Below are 17,881 nucleotides of genomic sequence, written 5' to 3' on the forward strand. Positions count from 1 at the left end.
CTCTATAGAGAAGACTGATATTCACATTTGTGACACATTTCCATGGATACACTCACAAAATAATGTCAGTCTCTGGTAGCTATCTATAAACCCCCCTATCCTCTCCCAGAAAGCATATTGAAGTGTACTTATATCAAAGTGATGTTATTACAGAGATAACCTTAATCTACTCTAATTTTTAAATGTGTCACTTGCAAATTTTGACACTTTATCATTACTAACAAATTTCTTGTGACTTACCTTGTGTTACCTTGTGACACAAGTGTGTCACAATTGTTATACATTTGTTGGGGGAAGGGTCTTATCTGTGGCACCCCAGTACTCCTGAGTTATGTCTTGTTTTGATCTCTTAATAAAATTAACCTTCCTTCTTTGAGCACACATTGCCACGTGACAGAGAGAGGCACCCAGGATAATGGGGGATGTCTATTGGGATCAAATATCTCCAGAATAATGCACCAAGCAGATAATCTATACAGAAAGTATTAGAAATACCGTATGTTTTCAATTAAAACATTCCTATCTTTCCCAATGATTCAAGAATCCTATTTTCTTTCTTAAGAAAATATAAACTAGATAATTAATTAATTTTCTAGTCTCCTATACTCTATTAAGGGTGTTCTTCATCTCACATTTGTGTACTTCTTGGGCAAAAGGGTCAGTAACAAGCGAGCTATCTTAACTATAAAAATAATGTACGTTATTAAATTCCTAGCATAAAGTTAGTCACTTGGGTAAATTAACAGAGAGTAAAACTAACATCAGCCTCATCCTAAAATTCAGAGTCCTTTTCTTTAAGACCAAGTAAGATAGTTCCTCAAAGAAACTTGAAGCAGCTAACTTTCAGGGTCCATAAGCCTGAGAGATGGTGACTTTAAACCCTGGAGAAGGGGGATTTCCCTGGTGGTGCAGTGGTTAAGAATCTGCCTGCCAGTGCAAGGGACACAGGTTCAAGCCCTGGCCCAGGAAGATCCTACATGCTGCGGAGTAACTAAGCCCGTTAGCCACAACTACTGAGCCCACATGCCACAACTACTGAAGCCCACACACCTAGAGCCCATGTCCCAACAAGGGAAGCCACCGTAATGAGAAGCCCGCACACCGCAAGGAAAAGTAGCCCCTGCTCACCGTAACCAAAGAAAGCCCTAGCACAGCAATGAAGACCCAATGCAGCCAAAAATAAAAATAAATAATTAAATTAATTAATTAAAAAAAAAAACCTGGAGAAGGCACTAGGCTTCCTTATTTGGCTTTCATTTTCCTTTTTGATATCATTCAGGAAATGTTTCCTCATCTGTGATGGAAGGGAGGCAGCATTCTAGAGAAGATTAAGTACTATACTACTGCAGATTTCCTCTCTTTAAAAAAAAAAATCTCTAGTTAAATTTGCAACAGCAAGTTTGCCCCATTTCAAAGGAAACTAATGTGCAAAAATCCAATTTACAAGTTTAGAATGTTGCAGAATGAGTTTTAATTTTATGAAAGGCACTAAGTGTACCTGAGGATAGACTATATAATGATGTGTTCCCCTAATGTTTTTAAATACTGTAGTATGATTGTTTACAGACTTTTATATACGAAGAGGAGAGCAAAAGAAGCAGAGAAACCTAAGGCTAAAAGCCTTAGAAGCCATGGCCGAATGGGTGATGAATCAGAAGTGAAGATAAAACATGTAGAAGATTATAATTAGAAAATTAATCCAATAAATATTTATTTGTTTTTGCCTAAACATGTATTAAACAGAATACAAAGATAAGTAAGACAGGATCCTGTATTCTCAAGTCAGCTGGTGAGATGAAACCATCTTATGTGATGCAGAGAATAAGTTCAAAACTGCATGGTACAATTTGTTTCTTAAAAGTATATAGAATATATGGGCTTCCCTGGTGGTGCAGTGGTTGAGAGTCTGCCTGCCGATGCAGGGGACGCGGGTTCGTGCCCTGGTCCGGGAAGATCCCACATGCCGCGGAGCGGCTGGGCCCGTGAGCCATGGCCGCTGAGCCTGTGCGTCCGGAGCCTGTGCTCCGCAACAGGAGAGGCCACAACAGTGAGAGGCCCGCATACCTCAAAAAAAAAAAAGTATATAGAATATATGTGTATGTATAACTGAATCACTTTGCTGTACACCTGAAACTAACACAACACTGTAAATCAAATATACTCTAATATAAAATAAAAATTAAATTTTAAAAAAGTATATAGAAATGGAAGATGGTGAGGTAGTCAGAGAAGACTGGGAAAGGCGATACTTGAAGTAGAACTTGCAAAGTAGAGAGGCCAAGGAATAGAGAGAGTCATTTCAGAAAGACACGAATGACCGTGCAATGTGGGGGCCCATGAGACCAGCTTGACTACAACAGAGGGTGAAAGTTTAAAAAAATCTACTCTAAATTGAATTAAGTGCCTAAGGATGGGCCAGATTATGGGGAAATGCAGCAGGCAACAGAGAGCGTTTGTAGAAAATAGCTTGATTAAATGTGGTGTTTTTTATTTTATTTATTTATTTATTTATTTTTGGCTGCATTGGGTCTTCGTTGCTGTGCACTAGTTGCTGCAGGTGGGGTCTACTCTTTGTTGCGGTGTGCGGGCTTCTCATTGAGTGGCTTCTCTCTGTTGCAGACCATGGGCTCTAGGCGCGTGGGCTTCAGTAGTTGTGGCACATGGGCTCAGTAGTTGTGGCTTGCAGGCTCTAGAGCGCAGGCTCAGTAGTTGTGGCGTACAGGCTTAGTTGCTCTGAAGCATGTGGGATCTTCCCGGACCAGGGCTTGAACCTGTGTCCTCTGAATTAGCAGGCGGATTCTTAACCACTGCACCACCAGCGAAGTCCCTAAAAATGTGTTTTAAGACAACAATTTGGCAGTGATGTACAGAATGAGATTGCAAGGTAAGAAGACAAAAGACCTGTATGCAGAAAACTATAAGACACTGATGAAAGAAATTAAAGATGATACCAACAGGTGGAGAGATATACCATGTTCCTGGATTGGAAGAATCAACATTGTGAAAATGACTATACTACCAAAGCAATCTAAAGATTCAATGCAATCCCTGTCAAACTACCAATGGCACTTTTCACAGAACTAGAACAAAAATTTTTACAATTTGTATGGAAACACAAAAGACCCCGAATAGCCAAAGCAATCTTGAGAAAGAAAAACGGAGCTGGAGGAATCAGACTCCCTGACTTCAGACTATACTACAAAGCCACAGTAATCAAGACAATATGGTACTGGCACAAAAACAGAAATATAGATCAATGGAACAGGATAGAAAGCCCAGAGATAAACCCACGCACATATGGTCACCTTATCTTTGAAAGGAGGCAAGAATATACAATGGAGAAAAGACAACCTCTTCAATAAGTGGTGCTGGGAAAACTGGACAGCTACATGTAGAAATTAGAACACTTCCTAACACCATACACAAAAATAAACTCAAAATGGATTAAAGACCTAAATGTAAGGCCAGACACTATAAAACTATTAGAGGAAAACATAGGTAGAACACTCTATGACATAAATCACAGCAAGATCCTTTTTGACCCACCTCCTAGAGAAATGGAAATAAAAACAAAAATAAACAAATGGGACCTAATGAAACTTCAAAGCTTTTGCACAGCAAAGGAAACCATAAACAAGATGAAAAAGCAACCCTCAGAATGGGAGAAAATATTTGCAAATGAAGCAACTGACAAAGGATTAATCTCCAAAATATACAAGCAGCTCATGGAGCTCAATATCAAAAAAAACAAACAACTCAATCAAAAAATTGGTGCAAGACCTAAGTAGACTTTTCTCCAAAGAAATATACGGATTGCCAACAAACACATGAAAAGATGCTCAACATCACTAATCATTAGAGAAATGCAAATCAAAACCACAATGAGGTATCACCTCACACCAGTCAGAATGGCCATCATCAAAAAATCTACAAACAATAAATGCTGGAGAGGGTATGGAGAAAAGGGAACCTTCTTGCGCTGTTGGTGGGAATGTAAATTGATACAGCCACTATGGAGAACAGTATGGAGATTCCTTAAAGAACTAAAAATAGAACTACCATATGACCCAGCAATCCCACTACTGGGCATACACCCTGAGAAAACCATAATTCAAAAAGAGACATGTACCCCAGTGTTCATTGCAGCACTATTTACAATAGCCAGGACATGGTGCCAACCTAAATGTCCATCGACAGATGAATGGATATAGAAGATGTGGCACATATATACAATGGAATTTTACTCAGCCATAAGAAGAAATGAAATTGAGTTATTTGTAGTGAGGTGGATGGACCTAGAGTCTGTCATACAGAGTGAAGTAAGTCAGAAAGAGAAAAACAAATACTGTATGCTAACACATATATATGGAATCTAAAAAAAAAATGGTTCTGCTAAACCTAGGGGCAGGACAGGAATAAAGACGTAGATGTAGAGAATGGACTTGAGGACACGGGGAGGGGGAAGGGTAAGCTGGGATGAAGTGAGAGCGTGGCATGGACATATATACACTACCAAATGTAAAATAGATAGCTACTTGGAAGCAGCCGCAGAGCACCGGGAGATCAGCTCGGTGCTTTGTGACCACCTAGAGGGGTGGGAGGGAGACGCAAGAGGGAGGGGATATGGGGATATATGTATACATATAGCTGATTCACTTTGTTATACAGCAGAAGCTAACACAACATTGTAAAGTAATTATACTCCAATAAAGATGTTAAAAAAATTGTTTTCCATAATAAAAATCTTTTTAAAAAAAAAACTAGATGGGGGACTTCCCTGGTGGTCCAGTGGGTAAGACTCCATGCTCCCAATGCAGGGGACCTGGGTTTAATCCTTGGTCAGGGAACTAGATCCCACATGCATGCCACAACTTAGTTCGCGTGTTGCAACTAAGAGTCCGCATGCCTCAACTAAGAGTCCACATGCCGCAATGAAGATCCCGCGCGCCGCAACTAAGACCCAGTGCAGCCAAAATAAATAAATAAATAAATAAAAATCTTTTTAAAAAATAAATGAATAAACAAAAATTTAAAAAGCTAGATGGCTACAAACATGAAAATGTCTGCTACAGGTAAGAATATTCAACATTGTAATGATACTGAGTCTCCACAAATTTATCTATATGTATGTGTATTAAACTTTATTTATAATACATATAGTAATTTAATATAAATATATCAATTTAAATAAAAACTCAGAATTTTTCAGGAAGCTTGATAAACTGATTTTTAAAACTCATGGAAAAGTTAACAGGCACAAAATGTTAAGACAACTTTGAAAAAGAAGAACAAACATAGGAGTGGCAGGGGTAACTTACCCTATTAGACATCGAGACATATTCAAAGCTATTTTAATTAAAACTGTATTGAAGGGACAATAGATTAAAAAAACAGATCGGTGGGCTCAGAAACTGACCCATGTATAAATGGGAATTCTCACCTGGGTGAGAATTAGACAACAGTAGATCATGGATGAGTTGTGTTAAAAAGAATAAGGTGGATTTTCCTAGGAAATCATGGAGGAAGCTGGGATTTCAGGAACTTAATCCTAATCTCTTCATAGCTAAAGTTTTCCATCTGAAAATTGTTGTTTCTAGGTAAAGTGAATAATCAAAATGATGAAAAATTAAAGGGTAAACATGTACTGGTGTTATTTTGCTGAGCTTTTTCTACTGATCTCCTCTACTGGGGGCTCTTTTTGATGGTTTACTGCACCTGCTTTATCTCCAAAACTGCAGCAAGAGAGCCAGATGTAGCAAATCTAGTTAGATTTTAAATGAAACTGAAATGAAAGTTCACTTCCTCATTGTGGATACCTCATGTGATAAGTTCCAATTTCTTTTTAAAGTCACTTTAACTGAAGTCTCTTGCTGCCTTTGAAATCTTTGGAGAGAGCCCACCATCAAGCATTCTTAGTATGGGAGCACCTGCTGGTTCTATCATGTACGTACTGTCTGTTCTTTTTCTCCTACTTGGTCCTTAAATCCTTCATTTGTGTTTTTAGCTTACTCTGCCTGCCAGGTTTTACATCGTTTGTTACAGGAAGTAAACTACAAAAATCATTGTTGCTCAATTTGCCTCTTCTTTTTTTGACTAAAAAGAGTCTATTTTTGAAAAGTTAATGTCTGCTTAAACATCTAAAGCCTGAGGCGGACACATAGCTTTCTTTGGAATATAATTTGAAGAGTTACATGGTTAAAAATCCAGCTGTTTTGAATTTTAAAAAGTGGAAAAGAAAGTAGAATCCAGTTTGAGGGAGTTAGTCACTGAATTTCTGTTGAAGTCTCTTTGTATTAAATATACAAGTGGTGTTTTCAAAAGCAGTTAACCTCTTCTTTTGAAATAGATATTTTGATTTTTAGGGGAAAAGAAAGGTTAAAAGGTAAAAATGATCCAAGTATGGGAAAGCAATACACAGGAGTTGTCTTTTAACTATCTCTGAAGGTTGTGGATAGACCAGTTAAGAGGAGCTTGTGTATTCAAAAATTATGAAGATAAACTGATTTTTCAAAGGTATGCCTTCTTCTTAAGGATTTTTTTTTTTTTCTGGAAAGGAGGAAAGAGGATTTCCCTTGGTTAGATTTGTTGTCAAATCCTGTCAAGTCCCTGCTTCCTCATCTCCACATCCCCCCAAACTTAGATGTAAATTTGGCTTACCAGATATCAGGAAACTTTTTGAAAATCACTTTTAAAGTGCTACTAAGAATTGGAAGTGGTATTTCAGACAAAAATCTGCGTTACTCCCTGTCACTGTATAATCCAGAAAGTTTCCTGCATAATTCTGCTTTGTAATATTCTGTCCCCTTGACAGACTCTGCATTCCTACTTTTTGTTGTGAAAAAAATATGGTCACAATAGATGCAGCTAACAGCTACTCTTCCTATGTTACCTTTCCCTTAACAGAATGAAATGGCTGGTGTGGCTGCTCCTGCTGTGCTCCTCTGTGATGGCACAACAGCACAGAGATTCCACTCTGGATCATCACTGGGATCTCTGGAAGAAAACCTATGGGAAACAATACAAGGAACAGGTAGATGGGCTGCCACTTGAGCAATTTGCTTTTACTCAAGTACCCTACATATTGTGACAAGCAGTGTTTTCAATAAATGTTACACACCCCTCTCTTGCCAGATTCTGTTCTTGGTACTAGAGATACAACAGGAAACAAAATAAAGTTCCTATTGTTTTTTTTAAAAAGTAAATTTATTTCTTTTTGGCTGCGTTGGGGCTTTGTTGCTGTGCACGGGCTTTCTCTAGTTGTGGTGAGTGGGGGCTACTCTTTGTTGCGTTGCGTGGGCTTCTCATTGCGGTGGCTTCTCTTGTTGCAGAGCACGGCTTCTAGGTGCGCAGGCTTCAGTAGTTGTGGCATGTGGGGTCAGTAGTTGTGCCTCACAGGCTCTAGAGCTCAGGCTCAGTAGTTGTGGCGCACGGGCTTAGTTGCTCCGCAGCATGTGGGATCTCTCTGGACCAGTGCTCGAACCCGTGACCCCTGCATTGGCAGGCAGATTCTTAACCACTGCGCCACCAGGGAAGTCCCAAAGTTCCTGTTTTTATGGAGCTTATATCCTAAAAGGAGAGACAGGAAAGAAGTAGAGAAAAATAAAGCAAGGCATGGGGGAGTTGGAAGGGTCCTGTGTGATGGCTGTGAGGGTTTGGGAGTGATTATTTTATACATATGATAGAATGGTCAGGGAAGGCTTCACATATAAGGTGACATTTGAGCAGAGAATGGATAGAAGCCAGGGAGCAAGCAAAGTAGAAAACTGGAGTGAGAGTCCCAGGCCAAGAGGGAAGGAGTGCATGTCTGAGGAGCAAAAAAGGCCTCTTTCAGTCCCTGGCATAGAGAAGCACTGGCAGATATTATTTCTTGACTCTCACTTCCCAGTTTTTACTTTTATTTTTATTTCAAAACATACTTCTTGATTGATTTTAAGATTTTAACCCTGGTGCTTCAAATAACTAAGTCCTATAACTGTATAATATTTCTGAGTTTGTAAGCAAGGATTATATATTTACTTATTTGATGTATGGTTTTTGTATAAAAATGGTCTGAGTTGTTTTCTTAGTACTGATGAATTTCACCCTCACCCACTCCCCTTTAGGACCAGACCTCTAATTTCAGCGTTGACTAGAGTTAGATGTGCAGTTAGCACTACTATTTGGTTAAATGAATATTATCTCACTTTTTAATGATTCTAGTCCATCAGGAGGAATGAAAATGACTTTTGATTAGTATCCTACCATTAAAATGTATCTCAAAGTTCTCTTCTTTTTTTTCTTTCCTATACTTCATTAGATTTATTTTTTCTTTATTTCATTTTTTCCCTCTAGTGGTTTGGAAGTATATCTGTACATGTCCATTACTGGGGTAACAGTAAAATCTTGCTCCAAGACAGAGTGACTGCATCCAGACTTACTACCTAGAGCCAGGGCCTAGGCCTGGGTTCTAATACTCAATGAAATGAGGCAGAAAAGAGTTATTGCTGACTGCTCATTGGGCTACGGCTTGTCGTAAACTCCGGCCTTGGGGGTGGAGGTGAGGGTCGGCGATTCTAGGAGGCACCATGTACATTGCATTCTATGTAAATGAAGCTCCTGGAGGGCAACAAAATCAACAGTCTGAATATGAATTCACTCTGGATAAAATTAGGATAATAGGACCAAAATTATTTTTAAAACTATGTATAATGGAATAACATCTGCATGAATGAACAAGAAATTGTGAAATGTATTAGAAATCCAATTAGAAATCTCAGAAATGAAAAAAATATAGTCATTGAAATAAGAACTCAATTAAAGGGATAAACTCCAGACTGGAAAGAGCTGGATAGAATCAGCAATCTGAAAGATAGTACCGAGGCATTCATCAAGAAGGCAGCACACAAAAATAAAAACGAAAAACTATGAAAATGTAGGTAAAGAGATGAAAGAGAGTTTGTGGCTCCATCTGATGGAATGGTAGAGAAGCAATATTTGCAGAGATACTGGTTGAGAATTTTCCAGATATGAAAAAACATGTTCCTGAGTCCTCCAGTCAAAAGTGCTTTCTGGGCATCCCTGGTGGCACAGTGGTTGAGAGTCCGCCTGCCAATGCAGGGGACACGGGTTCGTGCCCTGGGCTGGGAAGATCCGACATGCCGCGGAGCAGCTGGGCCCGTGAGCCATGGCCGCTGAGCCTGCGCGTCCGGAGCCTGTGCTCCGCAAGGCCGCAACAGTGAGAGGCTCGCGTACTGCAAAAAAAAAAAAAAAAAAAAAAAAGAGCTAGGAATTTATAATCAGCTAAACTATTTTTCAAGAGTGAGGGTAAAAGAGAAAATATATATATTTATTTTTATTTTTTTTGCAGTACGCGGGCCTCTCACTGTTGTGGCCTCTCCCGTTGCAGAGCACAGGCTCTGGACGCACAGGCTCAGCAGCCATGGCTCACGGGCCCAGCCGCTCCGCGGCATGTGGGATCTTCCCGGACCGGGGCGCGAACCCGTGTCCCCTGCATCGACAGGCGGACTCTCAACCACTGTGCCACCAGGGAAGCCCAAGAAAATGTTTTTAAAAAACCTATAATCATTAAGTGAGTTTACCACTTACAAAGGATATACTTCAACAAACTGCAACTTCTAAAAAAAACTTTTTAGCAAATTGAGGAAGTTCATTGTGTATATCTAAAATGATATTAATCGCCATCAGAGCAATTAAGAGGAAGAGTTAAGATTACTGTGCAATTTTACCAGTTATATTGGATATATTCATTTATTTGTATGCTCCCAAACAGATCCACACTTAATAGAATGCTTCATAATATGTTTATTTTCATTATTGAACACATTTTTGAAGGATTCAGTATAACTATGTTCTTCTTCGTTATATTTTAGAATGAGGAAGTAGCACGGCGTCTCATCTGGGAAAAGAATCTAAAAACTGTGATGCTTCACAATCTAGAGCATTCAATGGGAATGCATTCATATGATCTGGGCATGAACCACCTGGGAGACATGGTAGGTAAATTATAAATAATCCTATTTTCATCTCTGGATAAACAGGATTTCTGTCTCCCCAAAGGCAATTTGAAGGCAAACAACAAAGGAGTGTTTTCTGTATGTGTATAAAATTAGAAAACAGAATTTAAGGACATAAGAATTTGTACAGATTGCTTCTTTGGTCCTACTGTGATCACTTTCCTTAACAAATCCCTTCTTTAAAGGAGTATTTTTAACTCGCAGACCACTGTTACTTTTATTTTTAGTAATTCTAGAAAGCATTGCCTAAAGGCTACTCAAAATATTTTAGAATAAGTTAACATAGTTATGTAAGTCTAAATTTATAATTTAATATGGTCCACTTGCTTTCTTAATGGGGGAGTGTGGGTATTTAATATCACAAATCATCTCCCATTAGTTATTAGATTCTGTTCTACCCTACAAAACTTTTTCACTGTGGCCAAAATTAAGAATCATAGTACCCCTTGGAAAGGAACACCCTAAGTAGATTAAATGCAGGAATCTCTTTTATAATTCTTTCTCACAAGGAAAACCAGTTTAGTCCACTTTTTAGACAATGCTTTTATAAAATTCTGCCTTGCTTTGAACCAAAAATCTGCCTCTCTGTAACTAGTTTTTATCATTTTCTTCTTCTCCTTCCCAATGCCTAACTGTGATGCTAATGGCAAAGTGTAAGACTAAAGAGACCCAGATAATTCACCTACCAGATAGTTACCTATGTTAGTCACAGCTACCACTTGTTTCTCTCAGTTGTTAAATATATTCACAGTTACAGTTATCAGGATATTGAAAAGAAGGGTATAAGTGAAAGGAGCTATGTATATATCTTTGTAGACCAGTGAAGAAGTGATATCTTTGATGAGTTCCCTGAGAGTTCCCAGCCAATGGCAGAGAAATGTCACTTTCAAGTCAAACCCTAATCAGAAATTGCCTGATTCTCTGGACTGGAGAGAGAAGGGGTGTGTTACTGAAGTGAAATACCAGGTGAGTATTGTCATCCCAGGCCTCTGTACCCCAGATAGAGATCTCTCTTCCTTAAATACTGAGTCTAGCTACATAATCTGGCAGTGAATCTCATAGTCCCTTAGGTTCCTTTCTAAGTATGTTTGCTATTCTTGTCTTCCCAACTACATTGTGAGCTCCTGAAGGGCCAGGACCACATATGATACTTTTTGTATTCCCCACAGTGCTGAGAACATCAAAGGTTAGAGCCATCAATATTAGACTAAGCAAAAAACTGTGAATTAAGCAAGTAGGTCTTTAAGACAGACCTTTAGCGTTCATGCTATCCATCAACTGCACTGGACCCTCCACCAAGCCGATTACTTGAGAAATAGTATCATGTGTGTGAGAGAATTTCAATCAGGAAGTTTATTCCTCCAACTCACTTATGAATTTCAGGGTTGAAGGAGAGGAAAAACTAGAGCTAAGGGTGGCCTGTAAATTGTAGTGGTCAAGTTAATTCATGACTAGGCTTATGTTGTTAGAATAAGAAATATGGACTTTATAAATTTGTTCCTATGTTTTTGTATTTCCTTTAATTTGCTTGTAAAAAAAAAAAAAGAAAGAAAGCTACAAAATCCTAAATTAGTTAGGGATATCTAAGGATAAAACACATGTATCACCTTAGAGGTCAGGATAAGGGAAAAGAATCAGTGTCCTGAGCAGCTGCCCCAGCTTGTGACCAAAGAAGAATAGAAAAATTAAGAAGTGAATGATACTGCTAATCTCTTATTCTTTTCCACCTAGATATTTTTCTTTCAACTAGTTTTGGGTTTCTTACTGGAGCTTCCCTAAAACAAAAGTATAAGAAGACCCAATAAACTACATATCTAAGTGTTAACTATAAATAATTTAATGAGATCCTTTCTCTGGGTGCTTGCATTTTAGGGGGTGATTTTGCTTTGACCAAAGGCAAATTGAATTTGCTTCCTTCCACTAGAGAGCAGAGTGGGATGAGGTGGAGAGAGAGAGAACAATTATGATGTGGCTTAGAACACTCTGCACCTTTTTAAACTAAAGCAACTTTGTGTTTTTCTGTTTGTTTATGCTTCCCTGTAAAATATCTTATGACCAAAAAAATTCTATAGCTAAAAATGTCTGAAAAATGCTAACCTTATGTTTCAGGCATTATTTGGCAGAAGGAAGAGTATTTTAGGTCAAGGGAATCATCCCAGTTCCTCTCAAAAATCACTTTACTATTAGCATTTATCTCCCTTACTATGGGGTGAAAATAGCTGGGATTTGGTACATGCTCAGTAAGTACTGTTTCTTAATATATTTGAATATGGCAATTATGCTCTGAGCTCAGCCATTCGTAAATATTTATTAAGGTTAGACCTTGCCCAGAGAACAATCAAGTATTTGGTCTTCATTGCCATGGCCTAAGGGAAGAGGAAACTGTAGTGGGGGGAGCTCTTCCTGGATCTGCTGAAAGTGCTGACATGTTGGGAGTTGCCCAGTTTGTGTTATGGAGGTCATCCTTACTGACTCTGTGATTGCCTTTGTGACTTTGTCTCTGTTTTAGGGCGCTTGTGGTGCTTGTTGGGCTTTCAGTGCTGTGGGAGCCCTGGAAGCACAAGTGAAGCTGAAAACAGGAAAGCTGGTGTCCCTGAGTGCACAGAACCTGGTGGATTGCTCAACTGAAAAATATGGGAATAAAGGCTGCAATGGTGGCTTCATGACAGAGGCTTTCCAATATATCATTGATAACAACGGCATCGATTCAGAAGCTTCCTATCCCTACAAAGCCATGGTGTGCCACAAACAAACTTTTTGTGCCGCCCCTTGACCTCATGCTATCCCTCCAACTCACTGTACTAAACTTATCACCAAGCCAATTGCTTGAGAAGCAGTGCTGCTTGGTGTGTGTGTGTGTGTGTGTGTGTGTGTGTGTGTGTGTGTGTGTGTATGAGAGAGAGAGAGAGAGAGAGAGAGAGAGAGAGAGACTGAACCTCCATCAAGAATTCCTAAATTCTCAAGAGTTCTCTTTCTTATGCAGCAGCCTACTTAATTTATCAGTGGCACAATGATTTTTAAACAAGCAAGCAGAGTTCATGATTAAAAATAGATTTTCAGGGACTTCCATGGTCTAGTGGTTGAGAATCCGCCTGCCGATGCAGGGGACACGGGTTCGTGCCCTGGTCCGGGAAGATCCCACATGCCGCGGAGCGGCTGGGCCCGTGAGCCATGGCCACAGAGCCCGCGCGTCCAGAGCCTGTGCTCCGCAACGGGAGAGGCCACAACAGTGAGAGGCCCGCGTACCCCCCAAAAAAAATTTTAAAAAAAAGATCTTAAAGCTCTAGTCTCGAGTCTTGATGTAGTATGCCCCTAACAATCCCCTTAGAGTCTGAGAGACATTACCCTGGCAAATTTGCACATATGAAGATGTATACAATTTAAAGCAATAGAACGGTTCTGTATTTCCTCTTTTATTGGTGAAACACAGAACTATTAGGGTTTGGAAGATTTTATGTTTCTTTCTTTAAAAGGAAGAAGGATCCTTAGACACTTGAGAAGACTAAATGAGGAAAGAAAGCATATTTGAAATCCAGACTTAGGATACTGTCGATTTATAAAGGAAGTTGAAGTATACTTCTTTATCTGATTTATCCTTTTCCCACAGGATGAAAAGTGCCAGTATGATGCAAAAAATCGAGCTGCCACATGTTCAAGGTATATTGAACTTCCCTTCGGCAGTGAAGATGCCTTAAAAGAAGCTGTGGCCATCAAAGGACCTGTGTCTGTTGCTGTAGATGCACGCCATTCTTCTTTCTTCCTCTACAGAAGTGGTAAAAATCCAGACATGTTATCCTCATGCTCTATACTGCCCTTGCACCATAAGAAAGAATATTCTTCTTCCCCATCACTATGTCTCTGGATGCTTAGATTAGGTTAAATGGAATCCTCCACCTCATATCATTTCATATACATATTTTTATACCCAGTTCTAATTAGTAAAGTAACAGTTGTCAAAATTTACTAAGAGTACAGGCCAGGTACTATGCTAAATTCTTTCTGTGCATTATCTCATTTAATCCTTACAATAGCCCTATTTTACAGATGAAAAAATTAGGTCTTAGGTTAACTTGCCTAAAGTCATACAGTCTGCAAGCGGTCAGTTGGAATTAGAAACCGTGCTGCCTGACTCCAGAGCCTGAGCTCCTAGCTGCTGTAGCCGCTGTGGAGTGTAGGTACAACACAGTAGTGTACAAGGAGGGTGCCCACTAAGGGTAGAGAATTGTATTAGACAAACTAGAAGGTTATCATCTTTTTTTTTTTTAAACCTCACCTTAAAGATCATTTAATTTAGTAAAGGATGACAATGTATAGAACAAACAATTTAGGAATATATACATAGAAATACAACAATATAAGTTAAAAAATAATCAGGAAAAGGTGGCAGTTCATCAAAGAAGATTTCTGAGGGAGCTGTGATTAGACTGATGCCAAACTTGGCTAAACAAACAAACAGACAAACAAAGCAACAACAACAAAAAAACCCTGACAAATACAGCATTGATGGCAAAGAATCATGAACTCTAAATAGTTTAAATGTGAGAGTATATGTTCCTGACATATACCCAAAACAGTCTAATAAAATAGCATTTTCAAATGTCCTTCATTGCCACACATCACTTACTCTTGTTCTCTACCCATATTTTATTCTCAGGTGTCTACTATGACCCCTTGTGTACTCAGACTGTGAATCATGGTGTACTGGTGATTGGATATGGTAACCTTAACGGGAAAGACTACTGGCTTGTGAAAAACAGGTACTTACACTTTAATGTATATTTAAGTAAAATCAGGAATTTGAGGGAACCTCAACCAATGCTTTCTTGTGATTATGATGATCATCATCGTGATACTGAAAATGGTGAATATTTATAGCTTCTTATAAAGTGACATTTTAAATTACTCAGAATTCTTCACTTCCTATTCTGCAGTCAGCTCTTGGTTTTCATGATTTATCTTCTACAATACTTCTCTGATCATTCCTTGTTGGTCTCCTTTATGAATACCCATTCCTCTGCTTAGCCCCCAGTTGTTGGTCTTTCCTCCAGGGCTCCATCCTCTGCCCATTACTCTTCTTATTCTACATCTTTCTTGGATACAACCATTCCATTCTTATGATTTCAGCTATAACTATATGCTGATGGCTTTCAAATCTCTAGCTCTAGCTCTGACCTCTGCCCTGAACTTCAGACTTATTTATCTGGACACTTGCACTTCCACGTATCTTAGTTTCTCCAAACTCAGCATGTCCAGGGAACCCAGTGCCCTCCCTACCATTTCGTTCCTTCTCAGAACTTCCCATCTCACTAAAAAGCAACACCACACAACATAGTTACCCAATTAGGTACTATGGATTTGTCTTAGATCCTCCAGATCCAATCAAGCAACAAGTCAAACTAATTTTACCTCATATCTGTCCTTGATTCTGCCCCCTCTCCATTTCTTCTATTATTGCTCTAGTTGAGACATCTCTTGCCTGGACTCTCCCTGTAGCCATCTAACTGGTCTCCTTTACTCTTTCTTTTTCTTTTTAATTAAAAAAAATTTCATTATTTTACACAATTTTTAAAGGTTACTTTCCATTTACAGTTATTACAAAATATTGGCTATATTCCCTGGCTTGTACAATACACCCTTGAGCCTATCTTACACCCAATACTTAGTACTGCCCACTCCCCCACCCTGCCACTGGTAACCACTACTTTGTTCTCTATATCTATGAGTCTGCTTCTTTTATGTTATACTCACTAGTTTATTGTATTTTTTAGATTCTACATATAAGCCATATCATACAGTATTTATTTTTCTGTCTGCCTTATTTCATTTAGCATAATGTCCTCCAAGTCCATCCACGTTGCTGCAAATGGCATAATTTTCATTCTTTTTTATGGCTGAGTGGTATTCCATTATATATATACCACATCTTCTTTATCCATTCATCTGTTGATGGACACTTATGTTGTTTCCATATCTTGGCTGTTATAAATAATGCTGCTATGAACATTCGGGTGCATGTATCTTTTTGAATTAGTGTTTTTGTTTTGGTTTTGGATATATACCCAGGTCTCCTTTACTCTTTGTTTGTTTTTTTTTTACGGTACGCGGGCCTCTCACTGTTGTAGCCTCTCCTGTTGTGGAGCACAGGCTCCGGACGCGCAGGCTCAGCGGCCATGGTTCACGGGCCCAGCCGCTCCGTGGCATGTGGGATCTTCCCGGACCGGGGCACAAACCCGTGTCCCCTGCATCGGCAGGCGGTCTCTCAACCACTGCGCCACCAGGGAAGCCCTCCTTTACTCTTAAATCTGTCTTTTATACTGCTTCCAATCTGGTTTGTCTAAAATATAAGTCTGGGCTTATACCTCTTATACTTAGTACCATTCATTGTGAGATGAATGTTCCCTAGTAGAAAAGATGAGTCGCCTATGTCTGGTCCCTACCTGTCTTGCCAGCCTCAATTCCTGGCACTTGTCTCACATTTTTCATTCTAGTTATATTGAAACATACACAGTTATAGTTCCCATACATATCATTTTACCTTTAATATCTTCATATCTTGGTTATGCTGGCCCCTCTGCCTGAAACATCCTTTCTCCTCACTTGGTTTATTCCTCCTTTCCCTTCAAAACCAGCTCAGGCATTATCTATACCAGAAAGTTTTCCCTAAATTCTTGGGCTAGGCAAAATGTCTTTTTTTCTATGCTCCTAAAATATCCTATGCATACTGGAATATTTTACACATTATATTTAAATTGTATGTTCACCTAACTGTCACTCCACTATTCTGTATGTGCCTTTGGGGCAGAGATTATGTCTTGTCTTTGAATCCTCAGCACAGTATGTGGCACCTAACAGCCCCTCAATACATGAATTAGCTGACATCCATAAAACCCACAAACAAAAGTAATGTAGCTTTCAGAGGGAAAAAAAGAGGAAATGTGAAGAGTTGAGAATTAAACGTGTCTCCTTGTATTAGTTTCCAAGTTTCTCCTTGTATTAGTTTTCCAGGGCTCCCATAACAAAATATCACAAACTGAGTGGCTTAAACAACAGAAATTTATTGTCTCACAGCTCTAGAGGCTAGAAGTCAGAAGGGCTGTGACTTTCCTCTAGCTTCTGAAGTTTTGCTGGCAGTCTTTGGCTTTCCTTGGCTTGTAGAAGCATCACCTGATCTCTGCCTTCATTTCCACATGACATTCTCCCTGGTGCATGTGTATTTCTGTCCAATGTTCTCTTTTTATAAGACTGGTCATATTGGATTAGAGCCCACCCTAATGACCTGTTCTTGGCTAATTATATCTGCAATGCTTCTATTTCCAAATAAGGTCACATTCTGAAGTACTGGGGGTTAGGGTTCCAACATATTAATTTGGAAGGGACATAATTCAACCCATAACCCCCCTCAAATCTTTACTGGAAGTCTACAAATCATAAATAAACAAACAAAAAGGTACTTTCTTATCTTTTTCATGTTGTGGCCCACAAAGATTATAATATTTGCATGGCCCATTGGGAACGTAGTTGAGGTGATTAATATCTTGGCTCATTTATAACCCATTCACAGTACTGATCAGCTTGGGTCTAGACCGGTGATAACTTTTTAAAATGGAGCAATACTTTCACTTATATATATATATCTTGTTTACTCCTTACAGTAGGTATTGTAAATCCTCTTCTCTATTGAAGTTTCTTCTTGAAGATTATATATCTTTTAGGGTTTTAATTCAAAACCTCTTCTTAGCACTTACTAATTTAACAAGCATTTTCTAAGCATCTACAATGTGACAGACATTATCTAGTCCTTGGAAATACAAAAATTAATGAGAAATCATCCTATCCTGTAAGGGCTCACAGTCCACTTGGGAATTAGA

At 39.0% G+C, this 17,881-nt stretch overlaps 1 protein-coding gene across 1 annotated transcript in view; it reads left to right on the forward strand.

Moving 5' to 3' along the window:
• The window catches only part of CTSS (cathepsin S), a 36,135-nt gene that overhangs the window by 3,815 nt on the left and 14,439 nt on the right, over window positions 1–17,881 (forward strand). Inside the window, exons 2-8 of the mRNA XM_019920085.3 lie at window positions 5,849–5,943; window positions 6,904–7,030; window positions 9,870–9,992; window positions 10,830–10,979; window positions 12,523–12,750; window positions 13,621–13,786; window positions 14,668–14,770. Of these exons, the coding sequence (XP_019775644.1) occupies window positions 5,918–5,943; window positions 6,904–7,030; window positions 9,870–9,992; window positions 10,830–10,979; window positions 12,523–12,750; window positions 13,621–13,786; window positions 14,668–14,770 (923 nt within the window). The 5' untranslated portion in view covers window positions 5,849–5,917. The remainder of the gene's footprint in view (window positions 1–5,848; window positions 5,944–6,903; window positions 7,031–9,869; window positions 9,993–10,829; window positions 10,980–12,522; window positions 12,751–13,620; window positions 13,787–14,667; window positions 14,771–17,881) is intronic.

This window comes from Tursiops truncatus, chromosome 1 (genome assembly GCF_011762595.2).
Source record: "Tursiops truncatus isolate mTurTru1 chromosome 1, mTurTru1.mat.Y, whole genome shotgun sequence".
NCBI lineage: Eukaryota > Metazoa > Chordata > Mammalia > Artiodactyla > Delphinidae > Tursiops > Tursiops truncatus.